The sequence below is a fragment of the Zootoca vivipara genome, chromosome 11, assembly GCF_963506605.1.
Source record: "Zootoca vivipara chromosome 11, rZooViv1.1, whole genome shotgun sequence".
Lineage (NCBI taxonomy): Eukaryota > Metazoa > Chordata > Lepidosauria > Squamata > Lacertidae > Zootoca > Zootoca vivipara.
The window spans coordinates 30,835,801-30,863,232 of record NC_083286.1 but is presented as its reverse complement, the minus strand read 5'-3'; the positions used below and the strand labels follow the sequence as shown (position 1 = coordinate 30,863,232).

Genomic DNA, 27,432 nt, shown 5'->3' with positions numbered 1-27,432 from the left:
TTTGAAGAGTTGAATGTTTGGCAGTTCTGTTTGTGGTTTTGGAATCAGATTCCTTTTTCTATATTTATCTGTACACAAAATATATGGAGGAAATGCCATTGCTTAGCAATGACAGGGTGCATCTGGAATGAAATACCACTTTCCACCCCAGTTTGCTGATCATAAATATGCATTAAAAATCCAAGGTGTGGCATTTGGAGTAGTTTATGGGTCAGGCTATTCAGGCAAGAGTAGAGATAAAAGAAAAGAAGGCCTTTAAATACTTTCAATCTGACAATATATGAATGAAATAAGCATCATAAAACAGCTCCCAAAACAATTAAAGCTCAAGAATAATATTTGAGAGCGCTAATTAAATCTAGTAAACAATAATGCTAGATAACAGCACAATGGCCATCTAAACTCCAATAAAGTTTTTTATTCATGGATGTTGATCTATAACGATTGGAGGCACTTCAGACGATATCGGTTCGAATACTTGGAGATGCTGTTGGCTTTCCTAGCAGCAAAAAACAGAAAACAAAACACAGTAAAAAAAGAATCTTGTGATAGCCTATCTTAAAAAAAACAAAAAACAGTTTGAAAGACAACAACTGTTGGACGCAGTTTTGCGTACTCTAGTCTGCTTCATGCATCCATGTGCTGGCGGGCTCGACTCCATGAAAGCTTATGCCTACAAAATTAGCGCCTCAGCCCTTGCTCCCCCCCCCCCCGGACTAATTGCAGTCATCAGCAGTCGTTAACAGCCATCTACAGGTTTACCACTCCCATCAGCCCATCACCCATTCCCACCCACCCCCACCACCCTCTGTATATATATAAGGGTCTGAAACTTCTGTTTCAAGTGTATCTGAAGAAGTGTACATGCACACGAAAGCTCATACCAAAATAAAAACTTAGTTGGTCTTTAAGGTGCTACTGAATGAATTTTTTTATTATGCCTACAAAGTCTTTTTCAGGCTGCATCTACTACGGCCAGCAAGTTTAAATGGGAGCAAACCCCTCTGAGCGCAACAGGAGTTAACTTCGGAATAGACGCGCGCACAGGATTGCGCAGCCGAGTCCCTCCGCTGTTTTGCGGCAACACGCCGGTCCCGCCGCCTCTTTCGCAAACGTGTGCTGAGTACCGGGGCCGTCAAGGAGCCCTGGCTAGCAGCACTGCAATGTGTGTGTGTGTGTGTGTGTGTGTGTCATAAGGACAGGCACCACCCTCCTGGCACACAAGGCAGAGCGCGAAGGAAGAAGAGATCGCTACCTTGCCGAACCGCCTCCTACCAAAGAGCCTTCGCTCGCGGAAAGCGGCCAGCACCTTCACTGGAGGGATAGGCGCGCATGCGCTTTCCGAAGAGGCGGCGGTGGCGGCGGCCGTGAGGAAGGGGGAGTTAGCGGGTGGGGGGATAAAAAGAGACGGCGACGACAGTGGCAGCCGAGGAACTAGGGAGGCGCTGCCCCGCCCCCCCCCGGAGCGGGCGAGCGCGTGCGAAGCCGTTGAGGAGGAGACTCAAGTCCGAGGAGGGGACGAAACGCCGCGCCGGGTGTTTACCTCAGCGCACGGGGACTGACTGATCGGGCGGCGAGGTCTTTGGGCGGGCGCTCCCATTGTTCCCATTCAGCGCCTCAAGAGGCGGCGGCGGCTCTTCCTGAAGCTCCTCCCCGCGGAGGTAGAAGGAGGCCGTTGGTCCGTCGTCCGCCCTCTCATTCTGTCTCCCCCTCCGTCCCTTTGTCGCCTCCTCCCGGCCGCGCGCTGCCTCAGCAGCAGGGGCGGGGAAGGGGTGGGGCGAGCCGGAGCAGCATGATGGCGGCGGCCGAAGCGGGTGGCGAAGAGGGCGGCTCGGGAGCGGCCGGAGAGCCCAGCGGGCATTGCCCTCCCGCCGCCGCCACCGCCACCGCATCTCGGAGCAACAAGACCGCCGCCGCCGCCGCCGCCGCCGCTTTCCTGGGCAGCTCGGGCCCAAGCGGCGCCTGCCCCGCGGCGTCGCTCCCCTCGGTGGGCTCCAGGCCTGCCCCTCCTGCGGAGATGTCCAAGGGCCTGTCTCCGCCGGCGGCGATCCCGCTCCTGGAGGGCGGCGGCGGAGGAGGAGGGGGTACCGCTGCCGGCGGCTTCCCTCCGCTGCCGCCGCCCCCGCAGCCGCCGCTTCCGGCCGGAGGGCTGAGTACGGTGGACGAAGGCGACTCGCTGGACGGGCCCGAGTACGAGGAGGAGGAGGTGGCCATCCCGCTGAACGCGCCCCCCACGAACCAGTGAGTAGCGCCTTCTTCTGCTTCTCCGCGTCTCTCTCTTTTCCCCAACCTGATCCCCTCTTTCCTCAACCACCCCAAATCCCAGGAATGGGGATCCGGCTGATTCAGCCCCGGCACCGCACCCAGTTGTGAAGTCGGCGTTGGTGCGTGTGTGTCAAACTCCGGGCAACTCCTGAAAGTTTCCCTATTGCGCCCGCCTCTTTTTCTCCTCCCGCATCCCCTTGGAAGCAACCTCCTCGGTTGGCTTAGTCAGCTGCCTGCTTTCTGCTTGGAAAAACTGAGGACTTGGGACTAAAAAAACCCTTTCCCTTCTCCCTAAAATGAATACTAATAATTGACTCGCCACCAAATATGGAGGCTGTCCTTCAGAGCCTTCGAAAGCAGTGCTTTTCTTCTAGAAAAAAAATGAAAAAGTGCCAGTACTCGCCATGAAGTTGTTACAGTAAGTGCCAGACTTACCAGTGCTTTTTTTCTAGGGAAAAAAGTGACTGTATTGTGTACCCATGAGTACCCTTAGAAAAAAGGCACTGCTCAAAAGTGCCCCTAAGTCACATTTCCCAAAAGCATGGCCATATTTTTCACAACCCATAGGATCATTTTATATAGTTTGATTATCTTCATCTCCGCTCCCCATGCAGTACACACCTTTATTCTTGACCCTCTTCCGTTTCTTTTTACCTTGCCAGGTACAGTGGTACCTTGGTTCCCAAATGGCTTAGTTGTCGAACAAATCAGCTGCAAACCCGGAAGTAAGTGTTCCGGTTTGTGAACGTTTTTCGGTAGCCAAACCTACAGCCAATCAGAAGCCGCGCCTTGGTTTTCGAATGGTTTCGGGAGTTGAACCAAGGTACCACTGTACTCCTTTATCTGCAGCTATAGAAAATATTTATACCCTGCTATCCTTTAGTACAGGCATAGGCAACCTTGGCTCTCCAAATGTTTGGGAACTACAACTCCCATGATCCCTAGCTAACAGGGCCAGTGGTCAGGGATCATGGGAGCTGTAGTTTCAAAACATCTGGAGAGCCAAAGTTGCCTATGCCTGCTTTAGTACGTAGGAAGGTGCTTCTGCTTAGGAGAAAGTTACCATGGCTTCCTGACTTTCTAAGCCCTATCTGGAGATGCTAGCAATTGAATCCAGGACCTCCTGCACAAAAAGCATTGTCATTGAGCTTCCTAGTTATGGCAGAGAGAGACTCTTTGCAGGTGCAGGTGCTTATATGCTGTATGTTAGAAGAAGTAGTTGTAGCTATCAAAATTCCTAATTTGACATAACTGTCAGAAGTAAAGGAATGCTGTCATATTTTGTATCTCTCTGGTCACCCTTTTTGCTTTCTCTGAATGTCGTCCTTTTAAAAGGCGTTAAAAATAGTGCCGATGCCATTGGCACAGACCATCATGACACAGCCTGTCTTTTCAGACACATTTTACTCAGATCAAAGCTGAAGTCCACAATATATACATACTTCAAGAAATTCTAAATATGCACACTCAAGATAAATTTTGTATCCGTTAGTTTTAACATCCTACCATAGGTCTTTGACCAGTGCTTCAGAATCCACAGGTGGGTTGCAGCAAAGCTATTACTGCCATTTAACCCTCAGCGAAGCCTCCTCACATTGGCCTGGTCTGGTCCAGCCTTGCTCTCACCTTCCCACTCCCTGGTGGGAACATGCTGTTTAGCTTGGAAGGGGGCTATTCATCTTATTTCTGTAATTTCATTGAATCACAGAGAGTTGTGAGAGCAGTGGCAGACTTTGAGCTTTAAAATTTCAGCAGTGCCCCTTGTGATGTCAAAATTTGCCACCACTCACACACAAACACACACTCCAACACACAAACACTCCAGTCTGGAAAGGAATTCCTGTTTCTACAGTTTTATTGCTAGATTTCTTGAGGAATTTACCCTGGTAGTAAGGCTTCTTGGGTTCAATCATGGCAGGGCTTTTCTTTTCTTTTTACTCCCATGCTAAAGTGCATGAATAGGGATTGTACTGCTGCTACTTGCAACCCAATTCTTCTTGTGCTCTTCTTTGGGAGTAACTTTCCCTGGGTTCAGCCATGGACGGAGCTTTACTCTCAAATAAGTTTGGTTTTTTGCAATTTGGTTTTATTTAATTGCTTTTTTAAAGGAATTGTAAAATGCCAAGATTTTGCAAACTAAAGCAATAAACTTTCATTTTTTGGAAGTACAGTTATATGTTACTGCCTACTCCAATTCAGGACACGACAATGGCTGCTTCTGGCTCCTCGGCCAGCATAAAAGCCTGGGCACCCCAAAGCGCCCCCCCCTAGCCCTGCGTGTGGGCGTGCACCTCAATTCAGGCGCTGGAAAGGGCTGCATTCCTTCTCCCATCCTCTGGCTGGAGCGTTGCAGAGGCTCTGGCACCTTGCTGCGCTGCCCTTCCCTCTCTGGCCAGCTGGGCCGGTGCCTTGGCTCTGACGTGTCTGAGAGCCCTCTCTCCACCCCACTCCATTCCTCATTCCCTCCTCCTGACCCACTGCTAGTGCTGTCACTGGGCGAAGTGCTGGTCAGGATGACTGGGGGGAGGGTCACTGTAAGGAGTCCCCCTGACAGTTACTTTAGTGTGGGAGAATCTGAGGAGTAGTTTCTTCAAACATCGTCGTCCTACAAAGGGGCAACAAAAAACAGCTGCTGCCTATATTGGCCTCTGGGGATGATGACTCTTTCCAAGAATTTTTGTTCATTTTTATTTCAGCAGGTTGGCATTAGAAGGGGGCAAGAGCACAGAGGGGTGAATTAAAATGTAGAGAAGGTGACACAAGCTGGAAGAAAGGGAGCAGAGTGAAAAGGAATGTAAGATGAAGACAAAAAGTCAGTACTAGCAAGTTAAAGTAGAATACGGTGAGAAAAAGAATGGGTAGAAATTCAAGAAGGAAGAGAGAAGGAAAGAAGGTGGTGAAAGTTATAGGAAGTGATAGAAAGGCATAGATAGTGATGTTGACCTGCCCTCTTACTCAATTTCAACCACAAGCTTCACTGAAGAGAAAACCACCGGAAATCAAAGAGGATACAACTACTAGAAGAGTTCAAAAGTTTTACCAATAATTGTAGCTATAGAAAAGGTTAGTGCTGGTATGCAAAATCTGACTTTTTTTCTAAGGGGAAAAATGGTTTGGAGCAAGTAGGAACCTTAGTTACTCATGACCCTTGCCAAAAATTGTGGCTGCCAATTCATCCCTGTCTTCTTTCCCTTCTGGGATGATGGAGATTGCTCAACTGCAACTGTGGAAGCTCTGCCTTGCTATTGTAGAGGGTGGGGAATAGAAGCAGTGAGCATTCTTGTTTCAGTAACTGCTTGCCGAAGTGCCTAAAGGCTCTACCATGGAGCAGTGACTGAATTTGCCCCACTACCTTTCTTTCAGCTGAAGAATGTATGCTTTAGCCAGTGGTAAAGGTAAAGTGACCCCTGACCATTAGGTCCAGTCGTGACCGACTCTGGGGTTGCGCGCTCATCTGGTATGCTGCTGCATTTAGAGTGCTGACAAGCAGTAACTGGAGAAACTTCTGTTTCACTTTCCATGTGTCTGATGTCAGCACACCTGCCATGGCCCTGAACACATTTTTGAGAGGGTGTGTGACCAGGCAGCCCCCCCCCCCAGTCTACCTCATTGTGCCCAGCCACAGCTCTGCGCTCAGGCCAGTCTGACCGGGTTGGGAGGAGTGGAGGAGAGGCAGCATGAGCTGCGTTGCCTCTCTACTGTGCGTGTCCAGCCACAGCTCCGCTCCTGGGTCAGGTCTGACCTGAGTAGGAGGAGAGTCGCTGCAGCGTTGCAGCCCCTTTCCTCAGCTGGGCAGTGCCACACAGGGATGCTGCCATGGTGCAAAAAATTGTGGGTGCACGTCCCCTTCATGGGGAATGTTGCGGGGGCTGGAGCACCCAGCCCCCCCCCCCACACACCCAATGCCTATGGTGGTAGGTGACCCTGTGGCAATCAGGAAGGCAGTCTGGCTGAAGTAGGTGCTGGGAACATTTTTGCCTGTCCTTTTTGCTCTGTTTTCTATCTCATGGGGTGGTTAGTGGTAGATTGCCCTTTGTGGGGTGGGGGAAAAACAATCTGCATTTTTTCGCAAAGAGGCATATATACAGATTAGCAATAGTCCTGTTGCCTTTGGGGATCATGCATGAAATAAAACTTTATACAAAACATGCATGGTGTTGTACTGCTTCTGAGTAGTCATTGCTTGGGGAATTAATATTCTACCATATCCTTGGTCATGTATGTAAATATTTTAACTGAGCCATAGAGATACTACATCCAAACCATAGTTCAACCATCAAATCTGATCCTTGGACTTGCATGCTGATTCCTTCCCTCGCAAACTGCAGCTTGCCCACTTTGGATGTGGTAATAAACTGGCTGCCACAGATCAGAAAGTTGGGAAGGGAATCTGCCCCCCTTGCACACGTTAGTACCCTTTCCAGTACACTGAGTACAAGGACAAGAATATATCTGCAAAACAAATGGGAAGTAATTGGACAAACAAATATTTGAAAATAATATTTAAAGTGGTGTTTCAACTTCTTTGTTTAAATGCCCTTCCTCACCTGCCTAGGGCATGCCACTGCTTGCTAACATCCTTCTGAAGTAATTTAGTGAGGAAGAAATGAAGGTTGCTCAGCATAGCTGCCAAGTTTTCGCTTTTCTCGCGAGGAAGCCTATTCAGCATAAGGGAAAATCCCTATAAAAAAGGGATAACTTGGCAGCTATGTTGCTCAGCAAGAACTGAAGATTTTCAAATACTGTATGCACTATTTACTTTTGTGAATACATTTTAACTTGATGGCTATTAATCTTTTTCTTTTCTTTTTTGAGATATTTATATCTTTTGTTACCTGCTGACAACTTATTTATTCTCCCAAGCCTTTGCTGTCAATTAATACCAGTCTTTACTTAATTTGTTTGCTTTGGATTTTACTGTTTTTTTTATTATTGCATAGGTGTCTATTTTACTGTAATTTTTGTACAGCACTTCACAATTTTTAAGTGAAAAGTGGTATAAAAACGTTTAAAAATAAACCTTTGCTGTAAATTGACTATGCCCTTCCTCAGTAGTTGCTGTGTTTAAAATTATGGTGTTAAATGTAGAATGTTTTATTGCAGTACCAGGGGAAGGCAGCTGTAGGTTACTACTGTATATCAAACCTGCAGAACTCCTTCTGGCCCTTCCTGCATATTTCTCTCTCTCTTCTTGATGACTATTGGTTATATTACTATACAGTATTATGAACTGGGAATCGTTACTGTTGACTCTGTAGTTCTTTCCCAGTCCTGCTTTCCAGAGCAACGTGAGAAAAGAACAGTAGGCAAGCACATGTTTGCTAATGAAACAGGAAATCTGCTGTACTTTTTCATAACAGAAAACCACTTTCTGGAAATTGGAAATACTGTAGGAACCCCTAAAAAATAGGAGTTTGTGTCTGGCTAACTAGTACTCAGAATAGAGCTTGAAATCAATCAACTAGTTAGTCATGACTAACTCAAATCTTTTGATTTCAGTGAGTCTCAGAGTATGACTTAATTGCATATAACTCAGAGCCTCTTTGTGTAAACAGTTTCCATAATTCCTAACCATTGGCTATGATGGCTGGGGCTTATTCGAATTATAGTTCAGAACAGCTGGAGGGCACCAGGTTTGTGAAAGCTGGTTAAGATTCTGTCTCTTCCCTCTCCCTCGCCCGCCCCCCCCATTAGTTGTTGGATTCGTCTTGTGCAGAGGATTTGATTAATAATTACTATAAACCAAACAACATCTATTCAGTTATTGAACTTGCATATTCCTCATGTGGGTCCCCGCCACATCTTTTTTTTTCAAGCAGTGGAACTGCTAATAACCCGTGTCTGTCTGGTGTGTAACTAGACTTGTCACATAACAGGTCTAGCTAATTCAGATAGTGGGTGTGTCAGAATACATACTATGTTGTAAATATTTAAAGGTACCGTAATTGACATTTCCCCAATGGCTCTCATGTCACCCAAACTACCGTAATGATGCTGTGGGCCAGAGATTTCTTGATTTCAGGCAAAATGCCATGCTGCTGGGGGCATCTGGCCAACAACAGGAAACACTGTACTGGCTTCCCATCTTCTACTGAGCCCAGTATCAAGGTTCTTATATTGATATACAAAGCCTGGAACAGCATAGGTCCTGGGTACCTGAGCATAGCTGCCAAGTTTTCCCTTTTCTCGCGAGGAAGCCTATTCAGCATAAGGGAATTTCCCTTAAAAAAAGGGAGAACTTGGCAGCTATGTACCTGAGGGACCACCTGAACCCTCATGTTCCAGCTCAGTCACTGAGATAGTCTCCCAGGGTGTTGCTTGTCATCCCCTGAGTTGACGAGGCTCATTTGACAACAGTAAGGAACCTAGCCTTTTGTTTCACCAACCCATTAATGTGAAACGCTCTGCTAACAGAGATTCAGCAGGTGCCTCCTGTTTCAATTTTTTAAACACCTGCTGAATACTTACCTATTCCATCAGGCTTATGCAGGCAATCAACAGTACATCTTTCCAGAATAGTTATCTGATTTCTAATTTTAACATTTTCATTGTATGGATTTATGTACAGTTGTGAACCATGATTTTTTTAAATGAATTACTGATATATAAATATTTTTATAAATTAAAAAAGTTACAATATACAGTAGAAGTGAGTATTCTGGTTAATGCATGTGCATACATGGGTACAGGCAATATGCAAAACAAAAGTTAACTTTTTAGAAGGTGAGGTTGAAGTACTGTTTCAATATAAAACCCAAAGCATTCATTAGAAGATGAATAAATGAAAAGTGTTTACACTTGGAACATGATGTAAAAGTTTATCTTGGGAGCCAAAGCTAAGCATCTCAGAGAAATCTTTCAGGGCTTGTTGATCACATCACCAGAGTGATGTTTAGGGCACACATACAGTGTGTGTGTGTGTGTGTGTGTGATTTTTTTTTCCTCCTCCGGAAGGAGAAGGTAAAGGTAGCAGAAAGTTATCCAGAAACCAGCAGGTGTATAACTACTTAAAGCAAGCTAACATGCTAGTGCAAGTCTGGGTTTATTGTGTAATGCCAGAGTCAGTAAAATTTATCTTAACTATTAACTTGATCAAAGCATATTAAGATGATTTTATGTGCTATTTAAAGGTACATAAATGTTAGAGTGAAAATATGCTGAGAAGGTTAAAGAAATATGCTACATATAAAATAAAACAGTAAGGTGTTACTTATAAATATTTAAATAAATATTGAAACGTGTTTTTTAAAAAACAACTACGGTAGTTTTGTTGATACATTATTGATATTTTTACTCTTAATACTGCCATGTTGTTGTTATTTATTAAATTTGTATACCACCCTTCATCTGAAGAACACAGGGCAGTTAACAACATAAAAATACTAAATGAAAACACAAAATAAATAATAAAAAGAAAGCAATAAACCCACTACCACAAGCACATTAAAAAGGCAATAGAATGGTTGAAGATAAATGTTTTCCCCAGGCGCCTAAAGATATTCTTAATTCTTAACCAAGCTCAAGGTTGTCTGAACTAGCCAGGTGTTTAACTGATAATCAACCAGTCAGTCTATCATTTGAAAAATAAGACTTTAGAGCTGTCTTGCCCCCAAATGGCAACTAGACGTTCTGTTTTGATGACTGTAACCTTGGTTTAAGAAGCCATTTGGCCCCTAGCTTATATATTTGACTTTCTAACACTGTTTTTAAGACTATGTTGTGCGGATGCCTGATGATCGTCTTCCAAAGCAACTACTCTATTCCAAACTTAAAAATGGAAAGCGTAATGCTGGTGGTCAACAAAAGAGGTTTAAAGACTGTCTCAAGGCAAGTCTTAAAAAATGTAGTATAAACACTGACAACTGGGAAATCCTGGCCTGTGAGTGCTCCAGTTGGAGAACAGCCTTTACCAAAGGTGTCATGGGCTTTGAAGAAACTCTATCTCAGGATGCAAGGGAGAAACGTGCTAAGAGGAAGGCACGCTTGGCAAATCCACACTGTGATCAACTCCCGCCTGGAAACCAATGTCCTCACTGCGGAACGATGTGTGGATCCAGAATTGGCCTCCACAGTCACTTATGGACCCATTGTTAAAACCGTGTTTATGGAAGACAATCTTACTCGGCTACGAGTGATCGAAGAAGAAGAAGAAGAAGAAGAAGAAGAAGAAGAAGAAGAAGAAGAAGAAGAAGAAGAAGAAAGGTCAAAACCAGCACTTTATATTGGGCCCCAAAACTAATTGGCAGCCAGGCCAGGATTGGCTTTATATGCTCAAAGGTAGCATCTTTCCACCTCACTTTGTACCGGATTTTCTGTGAAAGAAAAAAAGGGTGCAAGTCTCTTCTGCTTCTTCAAAGCTCAGCATAAAAGACGAGGTTGTAGCATCCATCCCTCAAATTATTTACATGGAGCTGAGGCTGTGGGAAGGAGAATAGTTCTTAGCTACATGACATAGTAAGAGACCTTCCAGAAAATAATAGGGTCGGTCCAGAGTTGGGTTTTTCTATGCTAGGTTTCCATTGCGAACATCTACTGTGTGGATTTCCCAGAAAATTTTCTACAAATAATTCTCTGCCCTTAAATTCTGTTATAGCATGTTTATTTGACATATTTAATAATAAAAAGTATGCTATATTTTATGTGCCGTATATATTAAATAATTATTCTAACAGCCGAAAATAATTGAAATTGAAGTAGTGTGGTTTTTAATTATTTCAAAGTTTTATTTATAAATTACTTTTAATGGACTAGTTGTAACAAAATATTTATATCCATATGACACATATTTGGATCCATAATCAAGCATCATGATGCCCCACGGCAAAAACTGGATTTCCTAAGAGGAAGGGTATTTCCTAAAATAAAAAGCGAAAGGTATGGTAGTGCTAGTGAGTTTTTTTAAATTACCTATTATGAAGTATGGGCACAAAGATATGTGAGCTTTTGTGTATATTCCCTAAACTCAAATGGTGGTTATATATTTACTAGTGGTACCAGTGCTTCCTGGAAAATTGGGGTGGGGGGATACAGCAGTGAAAATTTTCTACGCCATGTAGCAGGGTAGTGCTCTCTATCGCTCTGCGTGTATGTGTGTATATTAATTAGATATATCTTTTTTTTTAAATGATATTTATTCATTTTTTCCCATCACCAAACCTGAACATTGTTCTTCATGCTTGTATACATATACATATACATACATATACATATACATTTATGTTTGTTTGTTACAATTTTTCGTATCGTATTTCTAATCCTCCTTTCCCAGAGAAAAAAAGGGAAAGGAGGGGGGGAAAGAAAAGAAAAAAGAAAAGAAAGTAAATTTTATCTTTGGACTTCCTGTTATCTCCATCAGCATACTCTCCTCTTTTTGTCGCAGAGTGTATATTCAATCCATGCTATCTCTGTTTTTACATATCGTTTGACACTCCTATTTCTTAAGGAAACTGATTTCTGCAAATCCAAACAGATTTTTTTCCCTTTTTTACTCAAACGCTATCATAGAAATTTTGTTCTCAGTATATTTTCTAACATATTTCTTGTACCTGTCCCATTTTTAAAGAAATTATTCTTTAACCTTTCCTCTCAAACTGTTTGTTAACTGTGCCATTTCGGCAAACTCTTGAAGTTTATTTTGCCAATCTATAATTTTTGGAGCTTCTTTTTCTTTCCATCCTTTGGCAATAACAATATGAGCCGCTGCTTAGATATATCTTTCTAGCAGATCTTAATACTTTTATTGGATTCTTATCTGTCTAGGATTGGGCTGTTAGCTTGTGATCCAGTGTATATTTGCTTGGAAGGAATTTGCATTGAAGGCAGGGGGACTTGTTTCTGAATAAAAGAATGTTTAGGATTATGTTTTAAGTTTTAGGAAAAACTGTCACAAGACCAATATTATTTTGTAGCTTTCCAGCACTGTTGTATTATTTTGATGTCTCAGAAATGAAGCTGCCCCTCACTTCCCTCAACACCCCCCCCCCCCAAAAAAAATAATAATAATAACTTTGCTTACCACAGAAAGTTTCAAAGGCTGGCATTTCAGTGTATATCCTGTTTTCTAGAGAAGTGTGTTATCTACAGGAGTTTCCTGAGGATATTTGCTAGAACAGTGTGCTGCCATGTTTGCAAAGTATAACCTACTTCCATGGTCTATTCTACTTTTCCAATCAATTTTTAGCCAAAATTATCCCAAGGCATGCTTGCATGAGTAATGTAAGAAAATAAAAACACAACAGGATTCTATTTTATTATATAGAGAATGTCTCAGGACCACAATATCGCAAGGACTGCCTCTCCCCATGTATACTGAGCTGGACCTTGCAATCCTCATCTGAGGCTCTTCCTCCATGAGAAGTCTGGAGGGTGGCAAAAACGCTTTGGTGAGCACAAGAACACCAATTGGATTCCACCCAATAGAGGAAGTCTGTTCCATAGCCTCTGGGTCATTTCTTCATTGAACTCTCTGTTCTTTAAGTTGAACTCCATTTTGGACAATCTTTTAGTAGGTTTTGTGTACTCCTTGCATCCTGTGGAGAAATGAGGCATGGAGTACATTTGATTAACAAAGCCCAAAAACATTGCATGGAGCTGTGTGTGTGACAGACACACAGTCAATGCCTGTGTTAAATCATATTAACTTGCTTGGTATCAATCTGTTTAAGATTCCAGCTGTCTTCATTTATTATTCCATGTAATGAGGCTCCACGCTATGAAAGGGTCATGGGGCTTTGCTGCTTGCTCCTGCCCCAGCCAGCTTAAGTAAAGTCAACTTCCACAGCACACATTTAGGTATTCTCTGGATTGTCTCCAAACTTAATGCCCCCTCTCTGTAGATTCTGCTTTGCTTATGCTTGCAGTGCTTCCTTTAGAGCAGGGGTCCCCAAACTAAGGCCCGGGGGCCTGATGCGGCCCAATCGCCTTCTAAATCCGGCCCACGGACGGTCCGGGAATCAGCATGTTTTTACATGAGTAGAATGTGTCCTTTTATTTAAAATGCATCTCTGGGTTATTTGTGGGGCCTGCCTGCTGTTTTTACATGAGTAGAATGTCCTTTTATTTAAAATGCATCTCTGGGTCATTTGTGGGGCATAGGAATTCATTCATATTTTTTTCAACATATAGTCCGGCCCCCCACAAGGTCTGAGGGACAGTGGACCGGCCCCCTGCTGAAAAAGTTTGCTGACCCCTGCTTTAGAGGCTTCCCCCCAGACTTTGACTGCCTTGGGCACACTATCCACATGCAGAAGCCAAGTAACGGAAACTTTGCCTAGAACAAGTCTTTAATGAATGCAGAGGACTTCAGTAAAAGTCATACATGGAAGTTTTGTTAAGTTTTCTAGAATTGTGTCTTTTTTGCAACTCTTTTGCAACTGACCATGGGAGCATAGAAATTCATTGGAAGTTTGACTTACTGTGGGAGCAGCCACCACAGGCCTTCTGTAGAGCTTGTAACTGAGCCCCTTCATTTTTATAAATGTTTATCTTTGCTCCAGACTATGCTGTGATGGTTCATGGCTGATAGTTGTGGGGTTGTTGTTTTTTTAACCCAGATGTCTATATCCACATGCTTTTCACTTTATTCAGTTGGTTGAAGCTTACATGCAGCATTTTTATGCTTTGTGTTCCAGATGGTATCATGGGAAGCTTGACAGAACAATTGCAGAAGAACGCCTTCGGCAAGCAGGGAAACCTGGAAGTTATCTTATCCGAGAGAGTGATCGAAGGCCCGGATCATTTGTGCTTTCATTTCTTAGTAAAACCAATGTTGTTAATCACTTTAGGTGAGTGTTGATTTAATATTGTTGAAAAAGCTGTTTAAAGATGTATGCCTAAAGTATGGGTTTTGAAGCTTAGCAGGTGTCTGTGAATGAGTTGGAGTGAGAGACTCTTTTTCCTCCCCCCCAAAATTCAAAGTGGCATCATCATCGACTGAATTGGCATTTTCTTCTTTCAGAAGACACTTTACGTATTGATTATCCAGGAAGTCCTTTATGTGACAGAATTCTGGGCACATGTTCTATTCATGCAGGGTACAGGCCAGGTCCATTGGGCCCAGTTTGTGTTCCTGCTGCAAAAAACTGAAGATTTGTCCTGGAACATTCCCCTGCAATTCAGATAAGATTGCATTAGCTTGTAATTCATCCTTTGTTATATTTCCTATTACTCTGCTCCAACACCGTTCCTTGCTATAAATCACCCCCTTTTCCATTCCATTCCTCGCCATTCATCATTCACAATACTTAAGAGAACAGGACTAAAAGGTAGAGTTGTGGAGAGCTGCTTCCTTGGTGAAATGCTGTAGTAGCCTGACTTATTTCCATTTGGCTGGTGGCTTTCTGTGTGGCGTGCAGTTGCCTTTTCCTCTGCAGAGGGGGAATGTATGTCTGGAGTATGCAAGGTAGATACAAGTGGCATTCTAAGCAATGGTGGCTTTCTAAACTGTATAGTCTTGACTTGAAAGCATGGAGAGAACCAGGCAGGGTTGCTGTTGCTGCTTGGAAACTGGCAGCTGCCAAGACATTGACCATGTGCTCCACAGCTGTCATTTCTCTCTCTGCCTTGAATGTAGCTTTGTTTAACAAAAGTCTGAGTTTTGGAGATGGTGCTCACAGCTTTTCATTCCCCACCTTCCAGAGAAGCAGAGGGCTAAGTTGATCTGCAGCTTGATAGCTTTCTTATAGCTCTTAAAGGCTGGAAAAGAGGACAAAGACTCACCTGCCTGCTTACAGCTGTTCTTACCACTCTAGGTAGCCAGCATTGACTGATTTGTTCAGTATTATATACCTGCCATCCCCTTACATCTGCAGATCAATAGGGATTGGCATGGATTCTAAATAACATAGTTCAAAAACTACAGTCGCTTGGCTCCTTGATGAATACAGTTGCCTCGCACCACAAACAGGCAAATTGGAAACTGCTCTAGATATAGTGTTTAAATTAGGTTTTTAGGCTTTATTTTATAAAATTGTGCATGGAGCTCTCTAAAATAGTAGTCAAAATTTATCTGAGCCCCCCCCCCTCCGGCGGCATTTATTTCAAGCATATTTGTGACTTGAATGAAACATATTCTTTATTACATGAAAAGTGAATCTTTGGCTGGCTAGATGTTGCTGTACTATAACTCCCATTGTCTCTAACCATTGACCATGCTACCGGTAGCAGGGGCTGATGGGAGCTGGAGAACAACATTTGGAGAGCCACAGATTCCAATCCATATTTTATACAATGGAGGTTTGTTCAAATAAGGCTTGGGAATGTTAGGAAGGGGGGTGGTTTCTCTTTTGTTCTATTAAGTACAGATAGCACACCGAATTGCTGTCAGTGTGAATATGTATACATCCCTTAACTTCCTAAAAAACAGTCAGTTTTATATTTATTCTTTCAAGTTTTTTAAAAAACTTAACATTCCAGAAAGACTGAAATACCAAAGTATATATTTTTGAATTTATTCATGCTATAATTCATAATATTTTCTACTAATGTAGGTCATAATCTTTCTTAACAGGATTATTGCAATGTGTGGTGACTATTATATTGGCGGGAGACGGTTTTCTTCACTTTCTGACCTAATAGGTTATTACAGCCATGTATCTTGTTTGCTTAAGGGGGAAAAATTGTTGTTTCCTGTAGCACCTCCCGAGGTATGTACTTTTTCTTTTTAAAGCAAATGTTTCTGTGCTCCTATTAAAATCATCTTTACAGAAATACTATTTTAATTTGGAAATGTGCAATGAGTTAGATATTTGTGGATGGATAACTGGATACTACAGTATATAGATCCATCCAAATCTATATATTGGTATTCAATCGTAGAAGAGATTATTTATTTAGAAACTTAGACTTTGCTGTATTAGAGAAATAATTTGATACTGTGACATACACTGTATGGTTGAAAAATACAATTGGATACTTGGTTCAGAAACCTCTGAAACAAATCCGCTTGCCTTTCTTCCTCCGTGTATGAAAGCAGGAAGCAGAGGAGGAAAGTTTTCATCCTGCTGGGTTCCAAATAGCATGGGGGGATCAGCTCCCATCCCTTCCCCCAACCCTCTCTCTCTGAGAGAGAAGGTAAGCACTATAGAGCAAAGAACAACATTTATCTAAGTTTTCAGCATGATTAAAGCTCAGGGTCTTCATCTTTTCTTCCCACCCTGGTGGGAAATGATGAGACAAAAGGATGGAAAAGCCCACCCTGCCTGATCTTAAAAGAAGAGAAGAGAAAGCCTTGTGTTGGTAGAAGACCCCTCTGATCTTACTGTTTGCTTATGAGTGCTTTGAGCACATTGACCACAAGTGGAAAATTGGAAATGGAAGTGATGGTAGATCTCATTGATCTCATTTAATAGGTTGAATCTAGATCAGGCATCCCCAAACTGTGGCCCTCCAGATGTTTTGGCCTACAACTCCCATGATCCCTAGCTAACAGGACCAGTGGTCGGGGAAGATGGGAATTGTAGTCCAAAACATCTGGAGGGCCGAAGTTTGAGGATGCCTGATCTAGATTTTCCATAGGTGAAATTCTACCCTTGGGATGCTCTGCTGGATGAGGGGGGAACAACAACATTTCTGCCAATTTCTCCATCCATCCCTTGTGCCCCCCTGAACAACCTCTATGGAGGGTCAGGGATGCTTCAGAACAGTGTGGGAGGTAGCACCAGGGGGAATTAGTAAAAATAATATCATCTCCTAAACCAACGAAGCCTTTCAAATTGTGAAAATTAGCCTGAATCCAACCTATACCACTGATACGGGACCTCAAGTTTGAATAAAAATAAGTAATGATAAAAAAAAATATATGGTAGTAGCAATATAGTACGTTCTGCTTACTTTCTAAGGGCAGAACAGTTTTGCCATAAAGCTAGTGCTTATGCCACACTCACACAAAACTAATTCATGTTAGTATCTTAACACAAATAGTGACAATATTTCATCTGTTCAAGTTATGGCATAATCTAGAAAGCTACTTAGTGTACTCAAACTTAAAACTAAATCCATTTTTAATTAACTTGAAATAAAGAGACTTCTGTTCCACTCTGATCCATATTTTGTACTTATTATTGCTCAATAAGCAGTTAGTCTAAATATTTGACTAAATATTGTGACTTTAAAAAGCATCCAGGCATTGGCCTACTGGATCTAATTGTGTTATTAGAGGTAATCAGCGGTCTAGGGAGATCCTATTTTGCTGCAAAATATGATCTAGTTAGTATAGTGGATATTTTACCTTGAAATCATATTGCTCACATTGCAGTCCAGATTTTAAGTCCTGCATCACAGGAGAACATCTTTGTTTTTTATAGCCAGTGGAGGACCGCAGGAGAGTCCGAGCCATTCTGCCATACACTAAAGTGCCAGAAACAGATGAAATAAGGTATATTTCATAAGAATTACAAATCCTACGTGGGGTGAAATTATTTATTTGTACAAAATATTGATATACCACTAAAGAAAGAAAAATGAGTGAGAAGGGTGAAGGAAAAGGCAAAATCTTAGTTACATCATTCTTGTAATGACCAGCTGGAATAGAAAAATGTGGAGTGAAAGCAAAAGTTGCAGATTTTAAAGTAGAGCCAGTGGAGATATATTACAGTTCTCTCTCCCCCTCACCTGTAGTGGAAGGAAAGACTGCTGATAGATGATTCAGTAGGGTCAGGAAGACAGATTAAAAACAAATACTTCAATAGTACATACCGTGTTTCCCCCCTTTTAAGCCGTAGTCATAATATAAGCCAGGGCAGGATTTTTAAACTTTGTAAAATTTAAGACATACCCCGAAAATAAGCCATAGGTCGGCGCCCAGCAGCGCCGCGCAGAGTGCTGGATCGAGGAGCCAGTCTGCAGGGTCAGCGTCCAGCAGCGCCGTGCTGGATTGAGGAGGTGGTGTTCCGTGTGGCGCTGCTGGGCGCCGACCCTGCAGGCCACTTCCTCGATCCAGTGCTCAGCACAGCACTGATCGGCGCCGACCCGGCAGGCCGCCGGATCCACTCTGCTGTAAAAAGCAGAATAGCAATGGCGGCGGCAGCAGCAGCAATTAAAGGAAAGCTGAAGAACCTGAGTGAAAACGAGGAAGAAAGTATTTAGACGAACTGGATGAAAAGAGAGCAAAAGCGGCCGCCGCCCACGCCATTTCCCCTCTTTGATTTTTTTCAAGGCGATCGAACGAAGCAATGCGGGAGCCTGATTGGCCTCGGATCGAGGCAGACCGCAGGGAAACCGCAGGGGGGGGGAGCCGGGAAGCGGCATTCAGCGTCCGGCTGCAACTCTGCACCTACAGAAGCGAGGTTTCTGCAAGGCATCCAACATGGAAGGGCGAGTAGGGAGGCTGGAGGAGATGGGGGCGAGGATTGTGGCCCTGGTGCAGAGCGCACGTCGCCGGCACGCTGGGTCCTTTCCCTTTGGTGAGTGCTGGCCGGCGGCTCCCGGGCCCAAGGTTCTGCCTAGCGCCGGGGCTCCTGAGAAGCCTTGCGAGGGAGGAAAGGAGGTGAAGCCGAAGCCACTTCCACCGCCTCCCCCTCCCCCTCCCCCTCCCCCTCCCCCTCCTCCTCCCCCTTTGCCATCGCTGCCTCTTCTCCTCGCTGCAGCGTCTCCCGCTCCCGGGTCCCGCACACTGAAGCGCGGGCGGATGGAGGTTCACTCTGCACAGGATTGGGCTGCCCTATTGCCTTTAACCCTCTTGCGGGGCTGGAGGGAGGAAGCAATGCACAAAAGGAGGCGCAGGCATTTGATCCGACTGTGCGGTTTGGTTTGGGGATCTGCCGTTTGGGTCAGTTAACTTTCGTCCCCTCGCTCGCGCACAGTGCCATCCTGCGCATTCAGTGGCGCGCTTTACCCCCAGGGGAAATGTGTGCGGCGGCGGCAGCAGCAGCAGGATCGCAGCCGAAAGCTGGTCTCTGGCTGTCAGAGCCCCGCTGAACTCCACGGGGCTTTCTTCTGAGTTAGGAGCCATAGGATCGCGCTGCAAGTGGCTGGGACTCTGCAGCCTCCTCTGTTGTGCATTTAGAAGGAAACGCAGCAGCAGAAGCGGCACGTCTTTATTTTTTGGGGCCATCTGATCCGGGCGTTTTTTAAAAAAATAAATCGAATAAATGTAGATTGCTGTACCATACTTAATAAAAAAATAAGACATCCCCTAAAAATAAGCCATAGTGTGTTTTTTTAAGGAAAAATAAATATAAGACGGTGTCTTAAAAAAGGGGAAACACGGTACCACACAATATGGTGATACTTGCCACTTTATATGGCTTTTTAGAAGGATTGGACAAATTCATGGAGGATAGGTCTACAAAAGTCTTACCAGTCAGGATAATTAAATGGGGTCTTGAATCTAAAGCATGCCCTGTTGATTGCTACCATGCCTTGCATGTTAGTGTCTAGATTTTTATAGTTTAGGGCGCTTGTATGTAGTAGTAAAACATACATCCTGTGGTTAAAAACAAAGAATCTGTGGTACTGTAGAGACTAGAAAAACCTACTGTGACAGAAGCTTTTGTAGGGTTTGTAAAATGCATGAAATGCTTTCCTTGCTTTGTGTGTGTGTGTGTGTATACATATATCTATATAGATGCATACATGATTTCAGAATAATGGTACTAATAAATAATGGGCTCAAAAGGCTGTTAAATTAAATGGGTAGCAATAGATGTGCCACACTTTGTATAGCTACAGATATATAAATTTGGCTTTGCATACAAATGTGCCACACCTGCTGCTGCCTCTTAATATTTCCTGGTTTTGTTTTGTTTTGCCTTGCCTCTCTACATGTGCATTGATAAACCTGCCAATTAAGAGTAACATTTCATGCATTTGGCAAAATGCCTGTAGTCGACAAAAGCTGAAGTGGCAACTAATTTGCTTGTGTTTAAGATTCCGTAGTACTTTTTAAAGTCTGTAGATGACTACTGCTGGGAGAAAATGCTGAACTATATATTATCCAACAAGTATGTTCCTTTCATTTTTACTGATATCAGGTTCACAGATAAAACAGTCTATGTAGGGACCAATATATTTGTGGCTCTTGTTTTTTTGTGTGTTTATTATTTTTTAAAAAGCAGTCATAATCAATTGACCATTTGAAATAAAAGTTTCCAGCCTGGTTTAGTTAGTTGGGATTTCTCCCTTCATCTGAAACAAGCAGTTCTTTGAAGATAAATGGAGACAGAGGGAATGTCAATAACAGAAAACCTCTTCCTTCACTACTCCCTCATTTTCTCCAGTAGTTTCCAGAAAATTTAGCAGTTTCCTTGCCTCAGTAGAAAGAGAGAGCACTCAAAAGTTCTCCTGAGTTGTTGAAGCAGTTATATTTAGGTATTCACTTCCATTTTGTGTTCAAGGCAATTAAATGATTTGTAAGTTCAAGTTAAGTCATGACTCAAAGTTCTGGCTCAGTCAAGAAAACTTCTCTGAACTGGTTTCGGTGTTTGGTTTCACATTGAGTTTGATTCTATGCCTAAGAATATGGTGATGTTCTGGTATAATTCTAAAATTTATTTTGAAGAGCGCATTTAATTTCCAGAGACGTAGAAGAAAATCAGGGAATAATTGTATGTGAAAAACTTAGCGACTTGGCATAATGGGAATCTGTTTCATAATTTTTTCTTAATTACATATAGCTTCCTTAAAGGAGACATGTTTATTGTCCACAATGAATTAGATGATGGATGGATGTGGGTTACAAACCTACGTACAGATGAGCAAGGACTTATAGTAGAAGACCTAGTGGAGGAAGTGGTAAGTTACTTTATACAAGGAGTATCTGAGCATTAAGATAAAAGCACAATAATAAAAGTATGTAAGAGGTAGCTCACTCAGCAAAGTACTGAACAAATGCAACTGATTCTCCAGTTTGTTATTTCTGTGTCTTGAAAAGGAGATCATATATACTGTCTTATTTCCAACTATGGGTCAGTTCATAATCAAGACTTGGGTATGCTTCCATCTTCTTTGGCACATGCGCCTTAATTGGGTATTACTAGTATATAGCTGGACTGGCAAACTATAGTTTGTGTTTGCTCTGCAACCTAGGATTTGACCTTGGTTTGCAGGGTGAGTTAAAACCGTAGTTTGCTGGTTCAGATGCAACAGTAAATTGTGGTTTGCTACAAATCAGGAAGTAATGAACTAAGCAGAGTGCATTATGGGATTGTGTATGTAAGCTCAGCATTCATGTTCATATTACCAGACCATGATTTCGCATTGTGTGTGAACTGACTCAGTAAATTTAATATGTGTTGTCAGATTCATGACTACAGCCTGGATCATTTTTAATGTAATTTTTGAGGGAGAAGAATCCTGAAAATTTGATACTGTTTTGTATGCTATGGGTGAGTGAGCTTAAAAACCATTCAGTAAGGGTACTCATCAGTGGCATTTGGGGTACAGAAAGAGAGAGAGTGTGTGTCTGCGTGTGTGTCAAAACTTCCAAAAGGAAGTAGTTTTCTAAACCTCTACGGCTGGATGTAGATTTGGATGTCCAGTTCTCTCTCTTTGTGTGTATGTGTGTAGGGTGGTGGTGAGGGTTACAGGTGTGTTCCAGTATTTTTTAAAAAACTTTTCTACAGAAAAAGGTGGTGTTGATATTTGACATAATATGTTATACTCTATAAGGCTTGGCATGCTCTTATTGGGTGTATGGCACTCAGCTGTCTTATCATTCTGCCTATAGTTTCTGGAAGTTGAGAGCAAGCCTTTTTCAGTTGCATGGTTTGTTTTCTGAGGCAGACATAAAATAGTTTAGTGTTGTAGGTTGCAATTCTATGCACAGTTTCTTATGAGCAAATCCCACTGAGCGTGATGAAATTTAATAGGCTGCATGTTAATTTCAGAAATCCTAAATGGTTCAGATTTCAAAATTATCTTTATATTGCTTACAACATTCTGTAAACTTTAGGAAATGAGTTATCTGTATCACTCTGTTGTGTTGGTAACAGTTGTATGTTTTCATTAGGGTCGAGAAGAAGATCCGCATGAAGGAAAAATGTAAGTGTGTCTTCTGGAATAAATTATAACTTATCATAAGGGTCTGAATACTGTAAGTGTTATTCTAGAATTCAACTCCTTGATTTCTTAACATGCAAAATGCATTATTCCAGTTGATCCTAATATTCAGGAGTTATGTGATGCACATAATAAGTAAGGCTCTTTGATGCTGTGTCCCAAAAGTCCAGTACTATATTAAAGTGAGGAGAGTAGCATTGTTTTCAAGACCCTTGATAAAATGTACTACCAGTACTTTAATCTAGACTTGTAAGGATTTCTTGAATTTCTCTGTTCAGGACTGAACACAATAACTGCAAATGGATATGCACAATTTTGAAAGGATTTATAACAAATACAAGGATGTTAAAATGTCTAGGAATATGAATACGTTAATGTAGATAAAAGAAGAGCAAGGGAGATTTTCCCATAGTTTTTTAAATACTTCCTGAACAGTTTGGTGATATAGTGAGTTATTGAAAGCAATTTCAGTTTTATTTGACTGAGGACAAAGAATTGGAGCATTTGAGTTATTGCTTACCAGATCTTGCTGGCATTTACAACACTTGGTTTTACGGAAAATGTTTATTAATGGTATGAATAATCATTGTGTGTGGGGTGTGTGTGCACGCATACACACATAAATGTGCACACACATACCACCTGTATCATCTGAATTTAAACATTGTTACATATTAGCAAATATAGAAATCCATAGGGTCATGGGTTCAAGCCCCACATTGGGCAAAAGGTTCCTGCATTGCAAGGTGTTGCGCTAGATCAGGCTTCCTCAACCTCGGCCCTCCAGATGTTATTGGCCTACAACTCCCATGATCCCTAGCTAGCAGGACCAGTTGTCAGGGATGATGGGAATTGTAGTCTCAAAACATCTGGAGGGCTGAGGTTGAGGAAGCCTGGGCAAGATGACCCTTGTGGTCCCTTCCAACGCTACAGTTCTATGATTCTATACAGTGCACTTGTGTACTATCATGTAAGCCAGGATTGGCAAACCTTCAGCCCGCAGGCCTCTTTGTACAGCCCTCAGGACTCTTCCCACACCATGCCCCCTATCTCTCAGCTGTACCCTTCACCAGCTTTGTTCCATGTGCTAGAGCAGGCATCACCAAACTGTGGCCCTCCAGATGTTTTGGCCTACAACTCCCATGATCCCTAGCTAAGAGGACCAGTGGTCAGGGATGATGGGAATTGTAGTCCAAAACATCTGGAGGGCCGAAGTTTGGGGATGCCTGTGCTAGAGTGATGACTGTAGTGTATCCTTGATCTGTGATGATGCCTATTGCTTGCCTGGATGGATAAGTTACAGTAGGTGTTGGTCTGACGTAGTCAAAACAAAATTCTTTCCAGTAGCACCTTAGAGACCAACTAAGTTTGTCATTGGTATGAGCTTTTGTGTGCATGCACACTTCTTCAGATACCTTCAGATATTCTTTAAATATCAGAAGAAGTGTGCATGCACACAAAAGCTCATACAAACTTAGTTGGTCTCTAAGGTGCTACTGAAAGGATTTTTTTTTTATTTTGGGACCCAGGTGGCGCTGTGGGTTAAACCACAGAGACTAGGGCTTGCCGATCAGAAGGTCGGCGGTTTGAATCCCTGTGACGGGGTGAGCTCCTGTTGCTCGGTCCCAGCTCCTGCCCACCTAGCAGTTCGAAAGCACATCAAAGTGCAAGTAGATAAATAGGGACCGCTCTGGCGGGAAGGTAAACGGTGTTTCCGTGTGCTGCTCTGGATCGCCAGAAGCAGCTTTGTCATGCTGGCCACATGACCCGGAAGCTGTCTGCGGACAAACGCCGGCTCCCTCGGCCTATAGAGCAAAATGAGCGCCGCAACCCCAGAGTCGGACACGACTGGACCTGATGGTCAGGGGCCCCTTTACCTTTACCTTTAAGGTGCTACTGAAAGGAATTTTTTATTTTGTTTCGACTGGATGGATAAGAGTGTGTGTGCGTGTGTGCGTGTGTGTGTGTAAAAAACTATGGCTTTTGCATGGCTGGAATGCAGCCTACTCTACAAATGTAAGTGTTGCATCTATTGTTGTGGTTTGACCCTGCCCGCCATTGGCATTCTATCCCCAGAAGGTTACCCATGAAGCAATGAAGCTTTCAAGCTGAAAAAGGTTCCTCTTCACTAATCTAAGTAGATGAGATCACTATTCTAAGCATGCTTTTTCTAATATTTTCTCATTTATCCTATTCTCTAAGATGGTTCCATGGGAAGATATCTAAACAAGAGGCTTACAGCTTGCTGATGACAGGTATGTCATGTGTAAATGTACTTAACAGAATACAGTGGTACCTCGACATACGAATGCCTCGACTTCCAAAGGTTTCGACTTACGAAGTCGACAACCACAGAAGTTTCACCGCACACGCGTTCTGTTCCTGTGCAGAAGCGGTCTGCGCTAGCTCCGAACGGGCGCTTTGACAACCGAAGAGCGCCGCTGTATGTATTACACTACTTCTGCATTAACTTCACTACTTAGTGAAATGCGTAATATTTTAAGAAGAAAGGGCTTAAAAAGGATTTTAAAAAACTATTCCTAAGGCAAATAAAAGCAATTTTATTTTTAGTATTTGCTTAGATGGTCTACTATAAAAGGTGATGATGATAATAATGATAATGATAATGATAATAATAATAATAATAATAATAATAATAATAATAATAATAATAATTTTATTATTTATGCCCCACCCATCTGACTGGGTTTCCCCAGCCACTCTGGGTGGCTTACAGCATATATAAAACATAGTAAAATATCAAATATCAAAAACTTCCTGAGCAGGGCTGTCTTCAGATGTTTTCTAAGAGTTGTGTACTTCTTTTATCTCCTTGACATTTGAAGGGAGGGCATTCCACAGGGAGGGTGCAACTATCAATAACGTCCTCTGCCTGGTTCCGTGCAATTTCACTTCTCACAGTGAGGGAACCAGCAGAAGTTCCTCAGAGGAGGACCTCAGTGTCTGGGTTGAACAATGGGGGTGGAGACGCTCCTTCAGGTATACTGGGCCAAGGCCGTTTAGGGCTTTAAAGGTCAGCACCAACACTTTGAATTGTGCTCGGAAACGTACTGGGAGCCAATGTAGGTCTTTCAGGACCGGTGTTATGTGGTCTCGGCGGCCGCTCCCAGTCACCAGTCTACCTGCCGCATTCTGGATTAGTTGTAGTTTCTGGGTCACCTTCAAAGCACATTGCAGTAGTCCAAGCGGGCGATAACCAGAGCATGCACCACCTTGGCAAGACAGTCTGTGGGCAGGTAGAGTCTCAGCTGGCATACCAGATGGAGCTGGTAGACAGCTGCCCTGGACACAGAATTGACCTGCACCTTCATGGACAGCTGTGAGTTCAAAATGATTCCCATGCTGCACACCTCATCCTTTAGGGGCACAGTTACACTGTTCAGGACCAGGGAGTCCCCTAACCCCCGCCCCCACAAAACATTACTTCTGTCTTGTCAGTTTTCAACCTAAATCCATTAGCCACCATCCATCCTCCAACCGCCTCCACACATACACAAAGGACATTTACTTATATTAGTAAAGGTTTTGTTTCTGAGTGCCAGTACACTTCAGGATATGGAAGGGATCATTTGCAGTAAGGCTTGGCTTATCTTTCAGGAAGGATTCTTGTATCTTGGCATTGATTAACAGACCATACACTGTGCGAACTGTTAAAGCTGGCTTTCTGCAACTGGTCAATTTTTTAAGTTTGCATACCAAATTCCAGATAACTTGAATAAAGCTGCTATATTAACACTGAGAAAGTAAAATATTGGTAAGGAGCTAAGTGTTCTTTCCTTTCCTTTCTGTAATTAGTTGGCCAGGTGTCAAGTTTTCTTGTGAGACCTTCTGATAACACGCCTGGGGATTACTCTCTCTACTTTCGAACCAGTGAAAACATACAGCGTTTTAAAATATGCCCAACACCAAACAACCAGTTTATGATGGGGGGCAGGTACTATAACAGGTAAGTTGGGTGCTGTCATGTGTGCTTGCCATATCTATGTTTAACTCTGTCTTTTTTTTGTAGTACAATCAACACTGGACTGTGTATAGTTTTCATTATGAATTTAGGAGATTCAAAGTTCAACACGTGGAACAAGTGAAATAGAAACTGTGTGTGCATATTTAAAAAATGAACAAGAATATATGTTCTTTCTGAGACCTTTCATGATAAGTTATAAAGAAAGCTTTGTCTGTTTATACAATAACAGATTCTAGTGGGGGAAAGAGTCCCATGTTTCTGGAAAAAATAACCACTGAATTTTCTTGTTGGATAACACAGAACCTATCTTTTAATGTGAGCATAAATTTAGGATGGACAGTATTTTGAACCAATATATGCCTGCCTTTATATTAATAATTTAAGTTCTAAAAGACATGATAACCTACAGCTTAATGTGCTGAAGAGCTGTTCTTAGTAGTGATGAGTTTAGCTCCCTCTTCCAAAGGAGAGGACTGTTGCCTAACCCACAGATGATGGAAATTGCCGAACCTGAACCAGGGAATTTATATCCATCCCAACCGAGAATTTCTCTCGCTTCCAGCTTGGCTTCTGAAATGGTTAGAGATCCTGCAGCTGGTGTGACTGAGAAAGTATCAAGTTCTCCTAGCTGAGAAGTTCATTGGACTGTCATAGGACTTCAAGTGGAAGATGCTATGAGGCTAAAAATTGGATCCTTTTGCATAGCCCACATACAAGCTACTTGAGTACTTCATTAAATCTGTCTGGCCTCCAGACATCCTCATTGAAAATCCAGCTAGCAGCCTTTGTAAAGGTAAACTATCTTTTGCCCGTTATCTAGTTTGTTAGGGTTATGGCAGTATAAGCCTTCCATTAGAAGACCGTGATATGTATGGAACAGGATTCCAAAGTTCTCTTACATTAATCAGTAAAATAAATCCTATTTTCTTAGGATTGGAATTGTGTAATATTCACTAGTCTGCTTTGCAAGAGAGCCCCCTGAATCACGTTAATTCTCCCCTCCTGCTGCAGTCCCCTATGCCTCATCCTTCCCTGATCTTTAGGAGCTGTTGTCAGAGGCTTAAGAGATGGGAGGAGGAGAGTCTCATTGTGTGAGAGAACTTCCATTCTCTGGAACCAATCCATTATTTCCTCCTCTCCATCTTTCCAGTAAGATAAAAAGCATAAAAGCAGAGTGGGGTGAATGA

The 27,432-nt window shown here is 42.7% G+C and overlaps 1 protein-coding gene across 1 annotated transcript in view; it reads left to right on the top strand.

The window, feature by feature from the left end:
• Positions 1–1,782: 1,782 nt before the first annotated feature.
• RASA1 (RAS p21 protein activator 1) overlaps positions 1,783–27,432 on the top strand; it is a 51,051-nt gene continuing 25,401 nt past the window's right edge. The window contains exons 1-8 of the mRNA XM_035099549.2: positions 1,783–2,241; positions 13,896–14,048; positions 15,773–15,908; positions 17,568–17,638; positions 20,877–20,994; positions 22,211–22,242; positions 24,463–24,515; positions 26,077–26,227. Coding sequence (XP_034955440.2) covers positions 1,793–2,241; positions 13,896–14,048; positions 15,773–15,908; positions 17,568–17,638; positions 20,877–20,994; positions 22,211–22,242; positions 24,463–24,515; positions 26,077–26,227 — 1,163 coding nt within the window. The 5' untranslated portion in view covers positions 1,783–1,792. The remainder of the gene's footprint in view (positions 2,242–13,895; positions 14,049–15,772; positions 15,909–17,567; positions 17,639–20,876; positions 20,995–22,210; positions 22,243–24,462; positions 24,516–26,076; positions 26,228–27,432) is intronic.